Source organism: Vombatus ursinus, unplaced genomic scaffold (genome assembly GCF_900497805.2).
Source record: "Vombatus ursinus unplaced genomic scaffold, bare-nosed wombat genome assembly UNPS02012179.1, whole genome shotgun sequence".
Taxonomy (NCBI): Eukaryota; Metazoa; Chordata; class Mammalia; order Diprotodontia; family Vombatidae; genus Vombatus; species Vombatus ursinus.
The window spans coordinates 522,281-539,302 of record NW_020951957.1 but is presented as its reverse complement, the minus strand read 5'-3'; the positions used below and the strand labels follow the sequence as shown (position 1 = coordinate 539,302).

General features: G+C 34.9%; 1 protein-coding gene across 5 annotated transcripts in view; it reads right to left on the bottom strand.

The window, feature by feature from the left end:
* ELF2 (E74 like ETS transcription factor 2) overlaps positions 1-17,022 on the bottom strand; it is a 91,687-nt gene that overhangs the window by 59,213 nt on the left and 15,452 nt on the right. For 3 of the 5 annotated variants that reach the window (XM_027857534.1, XM_027857536.1, XM_027857535.1), the window contains exons 2-3: positions 4,966-5,202; positions 2,895-3,060 (exon numbers count right to left, since the gene is read on the bottom strand). In XM_027857534.1, coding sequence (XP_027713335.1) covers positions 2,895-3,060; positions 4,966-5,037 — 238 coding nt within the window. In that variant the 5' untranslated portion in view covers positions 5,038-5,202. Of the gene's footprint in view, positions 1-2,894; positions 3,061-3,748; positions 3,901-4,965; positions 5,203-17,022 lie in introns of those variants that run through there. The other 2 variants (XM_027857538.1, XM_027857541.1) reach the window with 2 other exon arrangements.

The window sequence follows — 17,022 nt, the reverse complement described above, 5'->3', positions numbered from 1 at the left end:
TAATTCTTTTTCAAAAAATCACCCCTGAAGTGACAATATATTCTTTTAAGCCAACTTTGCCATATTGCCTGAAAAAATAATACATATTTTGCTAAACTCTGGCAAGAAAGGAACTGAAAATAAACTGATCCCTGAACGATACTCAAACTAATTATATAAATCACTTTTTCTAATAAGAAATTAATTTTTAGCTACATTAAAATAATGATAATCCTAGGAACAAATTAAGCTGAGCAAGGCAATTCTAATATCATGAATACGGTAGCCATTGTTGTTTGTTCACATGCGTGAATCTAAGATCAGAATATCCAAGGTGCCCTCAGTTTCACAAATTTCACCAATACATACAATTTTTGTTTTTCTTTAAAGCTTCAAACACTATGCTACTGAAATTATCTTCTTTTTCTTTTTATTTGACCAAATTTTCTTTTAAAATAAAAATTTTCATCTGTTTCATTCATCATCATAGCTTTTCTTTTTCGTGGTGGAAAGACCTCATGCAAAATTTCCCTTTCTTCAGAACCTCACACCTTTTACATGCAGATTTCACCTGAGTCTCTTATACCTGCTACTCTATTTCTTTGCTTATCACTATGTTTGTTATTTTAAATAATGTTCACACAGTTAAAATTTCAAGTCACACTGTTAACACATGTATTTATTTTAAAAACTTCATATATTTAAACTATTCTCCTAATCATTTCACATGCAAATAACGTTAAGTTCATCTGTCATAATACTTGTAACTTTCTTTATCCTGCCAAAAACAAACTGAAAAGATACTCAGCTTCTCATCACTTTCAATAAACTCCTAAAAATGATCAGAAAAGTCATATACTTTTCCATTGTATTTGTACCAGTTTTGTGCTCAAAGCCTGTCTATGAAACACTAAATTAAGTGTTTGACTATAATCAAATAGACTAAATAACTGCCAATTCTCCACTCTGTGATATTTATGCAAATATCGACAATAATAATAGGCATTGGATTAAAAACAGCAATTATTTCATCCACATGTACAACAATACAAAAAACATTAAATATAAAAGAAAAATAGCAGAACAACAACTTGTGCCAGGGCCACTTCTACCTAAACTCCCAAGAAGATGAGAACAAGATGATGATAGATCATGATCATGATGATAACAAGAAAAATACCATCATAATCATTTCCCCTACATGGTAAAATAACTTGAGACCGTCAAAAAACTCACAGCAAACCAACAAAAAATACTCTTTGGGAAGGACAAATGCCGTAATCAGTGCATTACTACTATCTGTATTTTCAGATTTACACAATTCAGTTAACTATGATTATCAGATAATTCATGTTGTCGTTTATTTACAACCTGTGTAAGCTTTTTTATTCAATATTGCTGATATCTCATCTCTCATTATTTACTCAACATGCAGAGAAATCCATTTGGAAGCCTATATTCAACCACATTCTCTTTAAGTAAGATTCAGAAAATGGCAAACATTGCAATAGTCTAAAAGAGTGATATGTTATTACCAGAATGAAATGGGATGTTCGTTATGTAGGAAGTCAAGATAAAGAAATTACCACCTTCCAAGTTCTTTTTTACCATATTCCCAGATTATCAGATAAACACCTATGTCAATAAAAGAAAGCATTTCTAAGGACAAATACAAATTATTTTTGGTTTGTAAATACCTTCGATCTCTTCCACTGATGAGAATAATGAGTAAACCCTACTCTGTTTTCCACTTGTTGGTAAATAACTATGTCCACTATTAAGCTTATTTATTATACTGAAGTTCTTTAAACAAGGCATTTTGTGGGGCATAATTAATTCTGTTCCACAAACATCTATTAGATTAAACAAATATCAAAATAAATGTATATAAGAACTTCTATTTGTTATTTATACCATATTTTTAAAAATTGTTTTTTCTGAAGGTAACTTTTAGGGGATTAGTGTAAAGCAATGATGGCAAAATGGTTCAAACAATTCTGCTTTTATGATCCCCTACCCCCCACCAATGAAAACTTCAAGTAAAATCTTACAGCAAAAAATAAATGGCATAAAATCTTCCAGCTATGTGAAATGCTTTTTCTATGTGCATTTATTCTAGATTACTGACAACTGTTTAATAAACTATTAATACTAAATAAATACTAGAAGAGTACTTTCCCCATTCATGACGGATAGTTTCTAGAGATCCCTGAAAAGACAAATCCATTAGTTTTTTTAACTCTTTACATAAAAATGCTACAGACATGCCCATTCTTTTCTCCAAAGCTCTCCCTTTTTCCAAAAATCCTATTTTAATTCTAATGAGAAATGAGAAGGACAGCCTCTATTAGGTGTCAATGCATTGGACTATGTGCTACTTTTCCTTTTTGCCTCTACAAGTAGGTTAACTAAGTGGAATGGAAAAAACAATAGTGTGGATCTTTAGTCAGAGAGGCTGGGTTTGAGTTGTGGCCTTGCCTCTCCAACTCCCCCTATGACCCTGGGCTAGGTACTAACCCCCTCTGTATCCCTGCTTCATCACCTATAAAAGGAGAGGATAAAATTAGATGACTTCTTAGGGCTTTTCCAGCTCTGAACCTATTATTTTGTTACTGCTGTATGCAAGAAAGAAAAGGGCATCAAGAATGAAAAGCAGGATGCATGAAGCAGCACTTGGAAAGTAAATGCAGAAAATAATTTTGGTCATGAGGTCCATGACACAGGGCAGTGTCCTAAACAACACAGAATTATATAAAGCTCTCCTGGTGCTTCTAGAAATAAAACTCCTTAAGCAAATTTTAAGGTAAACCTTTCCACTAATTCCAAACTAGAAGGAGCCCCACTATACAATTTACGTAAGAATAGTGAATCCCACAAAAAGACTTTATAAAAAATATATTTGTTTAAAGATCTACCTGATTCCACAGTCTCAGTTTCAACTTCTTGCTCTTCTGCCACATCTTGGATCATGTAAGTCTCATCATCATAGACTAGAACCTGGGCTGCATAGCCCTGGTCTAATCTGGCACTTGGAACTGGCTCCACAATCACTGCTGGATATTTGGAAACTTGTTCACCTTCCTAAAAGAGCAAATTTTTTTCTAAATGAAACTTATTATCCACAAACCCTGAAGTCAATCACAAATTCTTATACACTCAATCTGTACTATTTTGTACACACTAAATATAATTTTTTTTCAAAATAAGCAATTAAATAGATCATCTGATTTTTATGTCTCACAAGCGGATGGGAAGGTTTTATTTAGGATTGAGATTAGAAATCAAAAACAATTCAGAAGATGGAGTCCTTAAGAATCTGTACACTAACACTGATCAGTAACAACAACAACCAAAAAATACTTTGTGAGTGGCTACAGGGTGGGAAGCAAGAATATAAATCAGCTTTATAAACTTAAAAAGAACTTCCCAAAAGCAGGATTAGACTAGCAGCTAAATCATGGCATTGTGTGGTGGGAAGAACACCAACTGGATTTAGAAACAAACGCAAGACCAGGGACTAAACGAATCCTGGCTTTGGACAAATCATTTCACATCTTTGGACCTCAGTTTCCTTCTCTGTAAAAGGAGGAGGCTGGATTAGATGACGGCCAAGATCCCCTTCCAACCTTGCCTCACTGCTCAGGTCATTTGCTAAAGCGACTGATAAAAAGCAGTGTGGGAGACAGGAAATGACTGGAATTGATCTCTACTCATTAGCTGCTTCAAGATTGATAGAATGTTAGAGCAAGAAGAGGGATTGGTGATTGACCTTCCATCTGTACTCAAAGACCAGTCCAGTTGTGTTCAAAAGCTGTATCGTATCCACCACAAGGTGAGTTTTTCAGCCAGAGCAACTTTTGGAAGACCATCTATTAAATTATAATGGGGTTGTGACCTGTGTCAGTGGAGGAAGTACCCAGACTGAAAAAAAAATCATAGATTAATAAAGTATGTTAAAATCTAAATTTTTATACAGAAAAATTTACTATCTTTTGGAACATAATATGCACTATGGGAAGATAAGTTGAGTTAAGGTATAACTCAGACTGAAATCTAAGTCTCAAATTCAACAACACATTCATTGCCAAGTCACTTAACCTCTGTTTGCCTCAGTTTCCTCAACTGTAAAATGGGAATAACAACAGCATCTACCTCACAGGGTGGTTGTGAGGACCTGATGAGATAGTATTTGTAAAAAGCGCTTAGCACAATGCCTGGCACGTAGTAGGCACTATATAAATATTTATTCCCCTTATTAAAATTTACATAAAGTCATACTATTATATACCTAAATCTCAATGAAAATTAACTCTAAAATAACATTTTAAGATTATAGTTAATGACTAATTTTATAATTTTTAAATGTCTTTAAAATTGTCCTATGAAAGTCCAAACCAGTATCTGTTTAAAATTATTAACTTAAGGGTTAAGGTACTCCCTAATCTCAAAATCATGTTTCACAGTTGCTTCTCTCATCTCAATTCTTAATTCCATGTATACTATCCTTCAACAAAAGTGCTATGATGCCCCATGACACCATTAAAGAGACGTAGCATTAAAAAGAACATAGCCTTAAAATCTTTAGACCTGGGTTCAATTTCAGACCTGGTTCACCTCCTTATTAGCTGTGTAATACTGGGCTAGTCACTAACTTCTCAGAACCTCAGGTTCCTCAAATATAAAATAAAGATCATTAACACCTGCCTGGACTGTTGTGAGGATAAAATCAAATGAGATACTATATACAAAAAGAGCTTTGCAAACTATAAAGCACCGTATAAGCATAAAGTATTATATTGTTTCACTGTACTTTTATTGTCCACAATTTAAAAGTATATGAGGCTATATATCATGTCTCATGTATAGAACATTCTGCATGACAAAAATTGTGCAACATGTTCTTATTATTTAAAATAAGAATTACCTATGAATTTCTACATAATAAAATATAAATGCAATTTAAATGGAACACAGTGAATTCCAAACCTCTTGATTTTCTATTCCATTGCTGGAAAGCTCCAAAACAGAACCCCCATTGTCAACCACTGCAGATGTCATTATGCGTTCCCTGGGGAAGCTTCGAGGGCTGATATTAAGATATACAAAGTTTCATGGATAGTTGTCAATGCTGCTTATCTGTGATATCATATTTTACTTTCAATGAGAGACATGGAGTTTGGTACATCAGAAATCCACTCTTCTGAAGATGGTTAACCAAGGAGTCTAAAAAAATTGGAAAAATTAAGAAACAGTTATAAACAAAATTCAAAAAAAAATTAAATTACTTAAATATTTTGAAATGCTGTTTCAGTTTTTACCCTTTTTCATCTATGAAAAAGTGCTAAGCTTACTACATCCCTATGTCAAAAGAGGGCACGAATGAGCATATTCTATTTAGGAATATACCATCCATAAGGGTGATGACATATATAAAGATTAAGAATAAAACTTTTATCCCTTTATAGAAGTTATATTTTCCTTCATAAAGTATTCAAGTAGTATATTCAACATGTTCTTATATAATGAAAACTATCTGACAATCATCCTGGTCTAGGAATGATGTGTCTTTGGCAAACCACTACTGAAAATATGTACCTAACTCATACAGTGAAACGAAGGCTATTTTTTTAGTTTTCTATACCATTCCTTTTATTCTTTAAAACATTCAAAAGTAATGTACAAGATGTCACTACAAAGTGGTAAGGTAAATTTGTATGGGTAGTTTATGATGCAGTCTCATGGTTAAACAAAGCATACCACATACTGTATTTTACTATAAAATGAACTGATTTAAGCTGCTTCCATATTGTACTTTCAAATGTAGTCACTGGAAACAATTATAATTTAAAATATCTGTAACATCTTCTGAATTATCAGACCACTGTCTCCCTCAAATATCTTTCTCTTTTGTTTCAAAATGATTTCAAACTAACTTAACTCAAACTTTCTTTTCATTCAATCTATAAAAGCAATTAGACGGACCTTGATTTATGCAGAAGACCAACCCTAAAAATTTTTAGGTGGACTGATTTTTTAAATTTAATTTCCCATTGTCAAAAAGATAATGAGCTGGAAGTTTTCAAAGGAAGAAATGAAATTTATCAAGAATCACAGAAAAAAAATGTTCTAAATGACTAGTAATTAGAAAAACTCAAAGCAACTCTGAAGCTACACCCTACCCCATCAGATTGGCAAAGCCGACAAGAGAAGAAAACGATATATGTTGGAAAGGGCTGTGGGAAAAAGGGCAAAATACTACTGTGGAACTATGAATTGGCCAGACATTCTAGAAATCAGTTTGGAACTATGCCCCTAAAAGTTATTAAACTATGCATACCCTCTAACCCAACCTGCTATATTATTATTAAGCCCCACCACTACCCCCACTTTAAAAAAGGGGGGGGAGGGGAAAAAACCTACAAGTACAAAAAAATGTTATTGTTCTTTTTATGGCAGCCAAAAATTGGAAACTAAGGGGGTGTCCTCCTATTGGAAAATGGATAAACAAACTGTAATATGTAGTCTGTATATAGTATGAATATAATGGAATGGTATTGTTCCATAAGAAATTAAGAAATGGACAGTTTCAGAAAAAACTGGGAAGACCTGTAAGAACTGATGCTGAGTAAAATGAGCAAAACTAGGAAATCAATGTATACAATGTTGACATACAAAAACACAGCTCTCAAAGACTTTAGATCTTAATCAACAAAAATGATAAACCATAAATACAAAATGACTGAATACGAATATTCAGAGTAAAACAGAATTCAGAAAAATGATGAATTTAAATAATGTATTAAGAGACATACTTCTCCAGGTGTGGTCAATGCTAGCATTTGTCTTGTAAGACTATGTTTTCTGTCTATTGAGGGCTTAATTTTTTTATTTTTTTCTTAGTGGGAGGAGAATTGGATGGAACAGATAAATAAAGGATGTCTTTGAAGAGGGATGGTAAGAGGCATATAAGAAAAACTTAACAGGCTGGGAAAGCAAAACATCATAAAAATTATTTAATAAAAAACATGATATAAAAATGAAAGACATAAAGATAAATTTTTAAAAGAAATTTAGTTTCCCACATACATATTCTCACTTCAGAGCTACATTTCCTAGGGGAAAAAAAGTTGCTACACTAAAAATCATAATTTGTAGCAAATTTTTTAAAACATAGATTTAAAAAGCAACATTGTACAATGCTAATATTTTATTAATATTCTGCTAAAGAATTTCTAAAGTTTCACTTAACCCCAATTGTCTCTCCAAAAAAAAAAAAAAAAAAGAATTTCTAAAGTTGACTGCTAGGGCCACTAAACCCTTGAGGTGAACCAACACAGGATCCTATCATTTTCTAGCACAGAGAGAAAAAGAGAAATTTGAAAGGACACTTTCATTCCACTGCCTGAATTTACTTAATGTTTCCAGTCTCTCTGCTTGATCAATGGACGATGGAAAAAGTAATATGTTCGAAAATTTTTAATAAAAACTGGAAGTCTATCAGACTGGAGCTCATTTTTATAATAAAGGGCACATCATCACCCATTCTCTCTTCCTTTACTCCAGTCTGATGAAGAGGTGATCCTTTTGCTTGCCAAGATCAACCTTCCTGCATGATTGTATATTCCCTTTGATCTTCTCCATTTCCATATTCCCTAGTACATAATATCCCTCCCACCCCCAGTCTTTTCACTTTAATTTTCACTTTTTCCCTTTCTACTGATTCCTTCTATGGTGCCCACATATTGAACTAGCACACTAAGTGAATTTTCTATAGGAGACTTCTGAAAAGTCATGGATTAAAAAAAAAGCATAGGATGAAAAAGCAAGAATGAGTGTTGAGGGGTACCAGTAGAGGGAGTATTCACAATGATGAAATCACAAAACAACTAGGAAAGAGCTCAGAGAAACTTAGAAAGAATCACTTAAGACTAAAGAATGAAGAAAACAGAACCAAATAGAACAATACACACAATGACAACAACAATGGAAATGAAGACAACTACTCAACTGCAACAAAATACGACGTATAAAAATGTTGCCTAAATTCCTGAAGTAAAAGCACACATCCCTTCTGTTAACAAATGGAACAAAAGTAGAAAGTAGCATGAACTGTATCAGTCACAACCACGATATCAAGTGACTTTAGCTTCTTCTGGGAATATAACTTATAGGAGGTATTTGTTGGGAATATGAATGGGTCAAATCAAAAAGTATAAATTTTTAAGGGACCACAGAGCTAACGAAATATTAAATATTTCCACCAAACCACTCCTGAAGGCCTTCTCCATAAGTGTCATGGAGGTGATACCCTGAGTAATGGCATGCTTTCACAAACTAACAAGGCTCTGTGTGCTCTTGCTGTATAAGGACCAAACAGCAAAGTTTCAGGAGAGGCTTATAAACACAAGGTTCAGTACTATATGGATTTTTTCTAAAGTGACAGTAGCTTATAAAACGATGTAAAAGGTTGGATCTGTGTCAGTAGAATAAACCACACAAATGAAATCATGAATCCTTCATGATACACTGTCAGTATCTTCAAGAGAAATAGTAGGGTTTGCCTTAGAACTCTTGAAATGATGTCAGATGAAGATGAAATTTAAGAAAGCAAAGTTTTGAAGCTTTAGAGAAATGAGGAATAAAACCCTATCTCCATGGATTCCTAGAAAATGAAGAGGAATTTGTCTACCTTCGAGCTTGGGAGAGGATAATGTCAATGCAAATGAGATCTGTGATTTCATGGGGAAAATTCAGCTACTAAAAGCAAGGTGACACTTTCTCAACACTTGTTTTAGAGAGCTTACTGGAACACTGAGAAGCTGTGAACTGACATAAAAAGCCAGTATTTGTCAGTGGGCAGGATTTGAACCCAGGTCTTCCTGACTCCACGTTAGTTCTTGATCTACTACACAAAGCTGCTTCACCTTTACACAACACTCACAGGTTAACAAAGAATTTTCCTCACAACCTATGAGATAAATTGTGTATTCTTTATCCCTATTCCATAGTTGTAGAAAACAAAGCTCAGACAACATGGAATGACTTGTGCGAGGTCCTAAATTCAGCAAGTATCAAACCCAGGACCCTAAATCATGTCTCTCTAACTCTTGAGCAGTCTCAGATTGAATACAGTGAGAGGTCATACCCAAGATACAGCTCTGACAGTCATTAGGGGGCATGAAGGTATGACATCTATGGCTTCATTCAAGTCACTGATAAAATGGAGAATGGAAAGATCCAAGGAAAAGATCCAAGGAAAGATCCCTAAAGACATCCACCAGAATCTTCCCATACTTCCAAGCTGACAATGATCACTGCAATATTAATCACTGCACTTTGGGTCTGGTCATTTATTCACTTCCAAATCTACCTAAAGGCAACTAGATGAAACAGTAGATGAAGTGATGGGCCTGGAATGAAGAAGATCTGAGGTCAAATACAGCCTCAAACACTTCTTTCTACAAATCATTTAACTTCTGTCTGCCTCAGTTTCCTCAAGTGTAAAATGAGGATGATAACAGCTCCTACCTCCCAAGGTTGTTGTATGGATGGAATAAGCTATTTGTAAAGTACTTAGCACAGTGCCTAGCACATACCAAGTGCTTAATAAATGCTTATTCCCTTTCTTCTCTCTGCCTTCAAATATGCATGTTTGAACAAATATAAATGCTTCCTACCTTGCAAAAGCCCCTAATTTGAATCTACTGTTCTTCTAGCTATTTCTCTCATTTATTTATTTATTTATTTATTTTTACTTCTTACCTTCCCTTCGACAAGCATGGATTAAACCTCTATCAGGTATGGAGCACAGTGCTAGGTACTGGAAGAAATATAAAGCTAAGATAAGAGCTCTCAAAAAGTTTATGGCCAAATGGATGAATATTAGGCATAAATACATTATATAATGCATTTATTAAACATTGTTTTTATAAAGTTGGAAAGCAAAAATGCTATTTAAATTCTGAGGGAGAAAGGAAAACACCAGATTAAGGAAACCTCCCCATAGAACTCATTTGAATTAGGCTTTAATTGATGAGAAGAATTCAATAGGCAAAAAGGGGGAAGGAAGAGACTACTGGCATGGGTAACTGTGAGGAAACGGATGAAGGCTAAAAAATACCAGATGATTCGGCTTCGGGGGGAGGGAGGAGGAGAAGAGTATTCCACTTCAGCTAGCACAGCATGGCATAATAGAAAGAGTTCTATATTTGGGAGTCAGAAGATCTGGCTTAATTCCTGATTCAATACTTACTAGTTGTATAACTATGAACAGAAGTCTATTAAACTTGCTATTTCAGTTTGCTCTTTGTTCAGATGTGGGTAATAATGCTAGATCTACTTGCCTCCTATAGTTGTTCAGGAAAGTACTTCATAAACCTTAAAAAGTACAATATGAGAGACACCATGGTGTAGCAGATACAGTCCTGAACTTTTAATCAGGAAGAACTGAGTTAAAATCCTGCATGTGGCACTCAATTTGTATGACCTTGGGTGAGTTGTGACTTGTTTAACTTCTCTGGGACTCTGTTTCATAATCTTTAAAGAAAAGGACAAGACCATCCCAGCTTCAAATCTATGGACCTATAATCTTACGTAGATGGGAATTACTACTACTACTAAGTACAGCACATGGAGAGGGAAAAATACGAAATACATCCAAGAAAGGAAGGGCGACTCCAGATTGTGCATGGCCTTAAATTTTAGGTAATAATGAGCTACTGAAGATTTTTCAGCAGAGGAGCATGACCAGATTAGATTAATGCCTAAGGAAAATTATCATGGCAGTAGAATGAAACATGGCTGAACTTCTCCCCCTAGGAGTGGCCAGCTCCCTCTGCCTCCACCTTCCTCTTCTAAAGTCTCTGCTCTCTTAATATCAGTCAAAGCCAGTTTTCCTCCTATCTTTCTGACCACTCCTTCAAAGTCTTTGCTGGCTCCTTTCTCTCCTAAATATAACTCAGTTCTCAACCCTTCGTTCTCTCTCTTCCCTAAAAAGTCTCATATACTCCTCCAACTTCAATTATCATTTCTAAGCAAGATTCCAATCTCAAATCTTTATTTACAAACTCTGACTCTCTCCTCATCTTGTCTCCCATCTAAAAAATGATTACAGTTAAGGATTCTTGCCATCATCTTAAAATTAAAAAAAAAAATTCTCCAAATTTCATACCTCTCTACTCAAAACCACAACGACCATCTGGCCTCAGACAGTTGATACTTACTAGCTGTGTAACCCTGGGCAAGTCACTTAACCCCAATTGCCTCACAAAAAAAAACCAAACAAACAAACAAACAAACAAACCAACCCTCAGAGGCCTCTTTAATTCTTCTCTTATACTCCCCAAATCTAATCAAATTTACAGAATATGCATTACACAAAATTTCAGTAATTATCGACTACAGCCCCTTATATGATGCAAAAATTCCCTATAAAACATCCCTAACAAGTGGCCATCTAGACTCTGCCTAAATATTTTGAATGACAAGGAACTCACTACCTCAAACATCATTACATTTCAAACAACACTAATTACTGCAAATTTCTTCCTTAGGTTGAACTCAACTTGCCTCCTGAAACTTCAACCCACTGATTCTAGTTCTTGACTCAAAGTCAAGCAGAAAAAACCTAATCTCTATTCCACACAAGGGCCTTTCAAATATTTGAAAATAGTTACCATGTTTTATGAACAAGATAATAAATTTTAAAGCCAAACTTTCTAATTACACAAGCAAAAATGTAATGGATTAAAATAGTCCTTCATCACAATGGCTTATACAAATAGTAGAGGAAATAAAAATTGCCATGAAGCATCATAAAGTTGAGCTAAAAGCATCCAAAACTGTTCCCAATTATAAATAAAACTTAACAATAAACAATCATATCCACATTGAGGATATAACAGTGTTAAATTCAGAATAAAACTGATTTTAAAAGATTTTTAAAGTCATATGATTTGTATAATTAATACTAAGCTTTTTTTAATTTTAATTTTATTGCAAGAGTTCCAAAAGTGTGGGGTGACTAGGTGGCCCAGTGGATAGAGCACCTGTCCTGGAGTCAAGAGGACCTGAGTTCAAATCCTGCCTCAGACACTTGCCACCTCTTAGCTGTGTGACCCTGGGCAAGTCACTTAACTCTGACTGCCTCACCCCTCCCCCAAAAAAAAGAAAGAAAGAAAGAAAGAAAAGAAAAAGAAAGGAGTTCCAAAAGTAGCTTTCTTTAAAGTGAAGTGTTTTCAAAAAAACAGTTTGGCTTTTAAAAGAGTTAGACTTTTAGAAGAACAAAAGGTCCAGAATACCAAGGGAACTAATGAAAAAAAAAATGCTAAGGAAGGTGGCCTAGCCGTTTCAGATATTAAATTATATTATAAAGCAGCAATCATCAAAATTACTTGGTACTGGCTAAGAAATAGAATGGTAGATCAGTGGAATAGCTTAGGTATGCAAGACACAGTTGTCAATGGCTATAGTAATCTACTGTTTGAGAAACCCAAACACCCCAACTTCTGTGATAAAAACTCACTATTTGACAAAAACTGCTGGGAAAACTGGAAAAGAGTATGGCAGAAACTAGGCATAGACCAAAATCGTACACCATATGCCAAAATAAAGTCAAAATGGGTACATGATTTAGATATAAAGGCTGACATTATAAGCAAACTGGGAGAGCAAGAAATAGTTTACCTGTCAGATTTATGGAGAACAGAAGAATTTATGACCAAACGAGATAGAGAACATTACGAAATACAAAATAGATAATTTTGATTACATTAAATTGAACAGGTTTTTCACAAAGTCAATGCAACCAAGATTAGGAGGGAAGCAGAAAACTGAGAAAGAATCTTTACATCCAGTGTTTCTGATAAGGGCCTCATTTCTAAAACATATAGAGAAGTCAAATTTATAAGAATACAAGTCATTCCTCAATTGATAAATGGTCAAAGGATATGAACAGGCAGTTTTCAGATGAAGAAATTAAAGCTATCTATAGTCATATAAAAAAATGCTCTGAAGCACTATTGATTAGAGAAATGCAAATGAAAACAACCACATCACATCTATCAGATTGGCTAATATGACAAAACAGGAAAATGATAAACATTGGAGAAGATGTGGGAAAATTGAAACACTAATGCATTGTTGGAGTTCTGAACTGATCCAACCATTCTGGAGAGCAATGAACTAAAGGTCTATAAAAATGTGCATACCCTTTGACTCAGCAACAGCACTTCTAGGGCTTTATCCCAAAGAGATCATAAAAATGGGAAAAGGATCCACATGTACAAAAATATTTATAGCAGTTCTTTTCGTGGTGGCAAAGAATTGGAAATTGAGGCCATGCCCATCAGCTGGGGAATGGCTGAACAAGTTGTGGTATAGAAATGTAATGGAATACTATTGTGCTATAAGAAATGATGAGCAAGCAGACTTCAGAAAAACTTTAAAGACTCATAGGGACTGATACTGAGTGAAGTGAGCAGAACCAGGAGAACATTGTATACAGTAACAGCCGTTACTAACTTTGATAGACTGAGCTCTTCTCAGCAATGCAAGGATCTAAGACATCTCCAGAAGTTTCATGATGGAAAATGCTATCCACACCCAGAGAAAGAACTATGGAGTTTGAATGCAGATTGAAGCATACTCTTTGCTCTTTTTTTTTTCTTCTGTTTTGTTTTGTTTCCTCTTTCTTGTGGTTCTTTCTATTGGTTCTAATTCTTCCTTAAAACATAACTAATGTGAAAATATGTTTAATAGGAATGTATATGTAGAACCTCTATCAGATTGCATGCTGTCTTGGGGAAGGAGGCAGGGAAGGAGGGGGAGAAAATTTAAAACTCAAAAGCTTATGGAAGTGATTGCTGAAAACTAAAAATTAATTAATTTTAAAAAGAGGCTTTTAAACTTACTATTTTTTTTCATAAATAAAACAAAATAGCTATTTTCAAATGTTTGAAGGGCACTTATGTGGAATAGGAATTGGGTTTATTCTTCTTGACTTTTGAGGCAAGAACTAGGACCTGAAACTTTGCAGAAAGTTTGAGAACTCTTGCCTTAAAGATTATCAACTGTATTACAGTGACCATTACCAAGTTATTTTAATATACCTTGAATACAGTACTTCTGGGCAAGGAAACTTGAACTCATTTAAGAAGTTTGGTACAGACATGATATTTCCTCACCTATGTAAACAGACTTCAATTTTCTCTTTGCCATATCTGTTTTACTCTTTTCCAGCTGGAAAATGTTACATCATTTATAGAGCTCCTATGCTACATTCTTTATAAAATGTCTACACACATTAAAACTAATTTTAAAAGATAAAGATTTTTTAAACCAATCATGTGATTTGGAACCATTAATAATAAGCATTTTTAAACCAATCTCAAATATTTACTGCAAGGGAGAAGAGAGAAGATAGAAAGAATACAAAAGACAAAAACAAAACAGTTCTTAACTTCAAAGAACTATTGTTACTTTCTATTAGGAGGACTCATCATGTATTCATCATATAAATGTACTCCTCCTCCTCTGGCCTTTACCAAGTTACTTACTGGCTCACCAGAGGGCAAATGACTTCGGCTCCCGTTGGTAATATATAGCTATTATATATAGCTCTGAGGGGTTGAGGATTTTCTAGTAGTCACTCAGAAGTCCCCAAATGGTATGCTTCCTACTGACAGCCAGACAACCACCTTTTAGAAAGGGGTACTTCAAAAAAATTTTTTTTAAAAGAAAAAGAAAGGGGTACTTACTAAGCAGGTTCAGCAGGGGCAGTTAATACAAAAATAATGATCCCCAAAAGTATAGGACACGCTCTCCCACAATCACTTAGATGATATATGGGTAAAGTGGGCTCAAGCTTAAAGCACATCTAGCAAAAAGGTTACTCACAGCCCCTAATTACTGACGTCCTTTTCTCTCTTCATGGAATATTCATGAAGTTACCATTACATGTAGCAGTTCTCAAATGGGTTCTAACGGTTAGTTCTAAGGGTCCTAAGTTGTTTCTAGTTTGTCTTGGGGTCTCTCCCTGCTCTTCATACAGACTCTGCTCTCAGCCACTGCTACTGCTTCCATAATAATAAATCTTAAATTCATAAGGTCATCCCAATGGTCAATGCAGCTGGAGGGAGGAGAAGGTAGTAATTCCCCAATACAGTAGGTCTAATGCTCTAGTTAGAATGCTTGATTCTATGCTTACTTGCTTAACTATGATATTTGTAGGCAGAGAGGTATATTTGATTCCTTCAACCAAGACATCCCAATACATTTCCTTTGTGTCTTCACTGTCATATTTTTGACTAGTAGAGTCAATTAAGCGTCTTGAATTTATTCACACATAGTTTACACTTTTGATTGATTCAAAATGTCTAGGCCTTCCAGAATTATATAAATTGAGACACAAGTATAAAATGCTGCCCCCTCCCCAAATAAGTATAAAATATATTCAAAAGCCAAGGTAATGGGGAAAAGGAAAACCTAGTATCTGGGAGGGGAAAGATATCAAAACATGCCTCATGTAGGAGATGGTGCTTAACCTGAGCTTGGAAGAAGGCCAGGGATGGAAATGCATTCCAGGCTTGGTGAACAGTCTCTACAAAGGCAGGAAGATAGGAAATGAAATGTCCTGCATGGAAAACAAATAGGACAATTTGACTAAACTGTAGGGTTTGGAGAAGTAATGTGAAATGATCTGGAATAGTAGGCTACAGTCAGACTGGGAAGGGGGCTGAGTGCTCCAGAGAGGTACTGGAGCTTTTTTGAGCAGGAGACATGGTCAGGCTTGTGATTTAGGACTATCACTTTAGTGCTTATAGAGAATTTTTTAAATGGTGGTGCTCTCAATATAAATAAAGAATTTAGGAAGAGGAAATAGGTTGGGGCAGGGGGTGAAGTGGGAAGTGATAACTGAATTCTGTTTAAGACATGCTAATTTTGAGATGCCTATAGGACATCCAGATTGACATGTTAAATAGGCACTGGAGAAGATGGAAAAGAGCTCAGAGGAGAATCAAAGGCTAACCTTCGGAAATAATTTGCATAGATGATAACAGAATCCTCCAGAGCTATTGAGATCACAAAGGGAGTTTGACCAGAAAAATTAAGAGGACCCAAGACAAAATCTTGAGGTGTATCCACAGGTGTATCCTGGATGATGATCCAGTAAAGGAAAATATGGAGGAACAGCCAGAAAGGTAGGAGAAAAAACATTAGTATCACAAAAATAGGTGAACTACAACGACAAATGCTACAGTGAGGTCAAGAATCGTAAGGACTGTGAAAAAGAGACTGGACTTAGAAATTATGAAGTAACAGATACGTTGGAGACAATAGTTTCAGTGGAGGGTTGAGGTTGAAAACCACGTTATTCTATTATAGCTGAGGTGAAGAGTGCCAATAGAAAAAGCAGAGGCAGTGATCAGGGACAGCTATTTCTGGGAATGAGTCTTCGAAAGGAAGGAGAAACAAGATGACTTGAAGGGATGGTAGGGTCTTATTAAGAGGTTTTTTTGTTTTGTTTTGTTTTGTTTTAAGGATTAGAGAGATTTGAGTGTGTACAATAAGGGGAAAGCCATCAAAAAAGGAAAGATTGAAAATACAAAAAAAAAAGCCACAATCTCAGCCCCTAAAGCCAATGAAGAAGAGTAATTCTGAACTCAAGACTATCCTTCCTTTTAAATGTTTATACAAATGCTTCCCTCCCCTCCTTTCCTCCTGCAGCCACTCTATGCACTAGCTTCCTAGGCTACAGGGGTTGACTCTCACCATTTTGTAGGGATAGCATGTAAGAATTAAAGACTATACACTATGACAGAATATCCTTAATGCTAGGATCTTAAAGTATAAATTTCGTTACATGTTGAAGGCAAAATATTTCCTGAATATATCTCTTACATTAAAATGGAAGTCAACAATGACCACATACACATACTTGATTTTCACATAACTTTTCAAGAATATATATAAAGTGAATTCAAGCTTTAATGTCCTCTTTTCTGTCCAGCCCAGTTTTAATGTATGGATTCTACTTCTTCATAT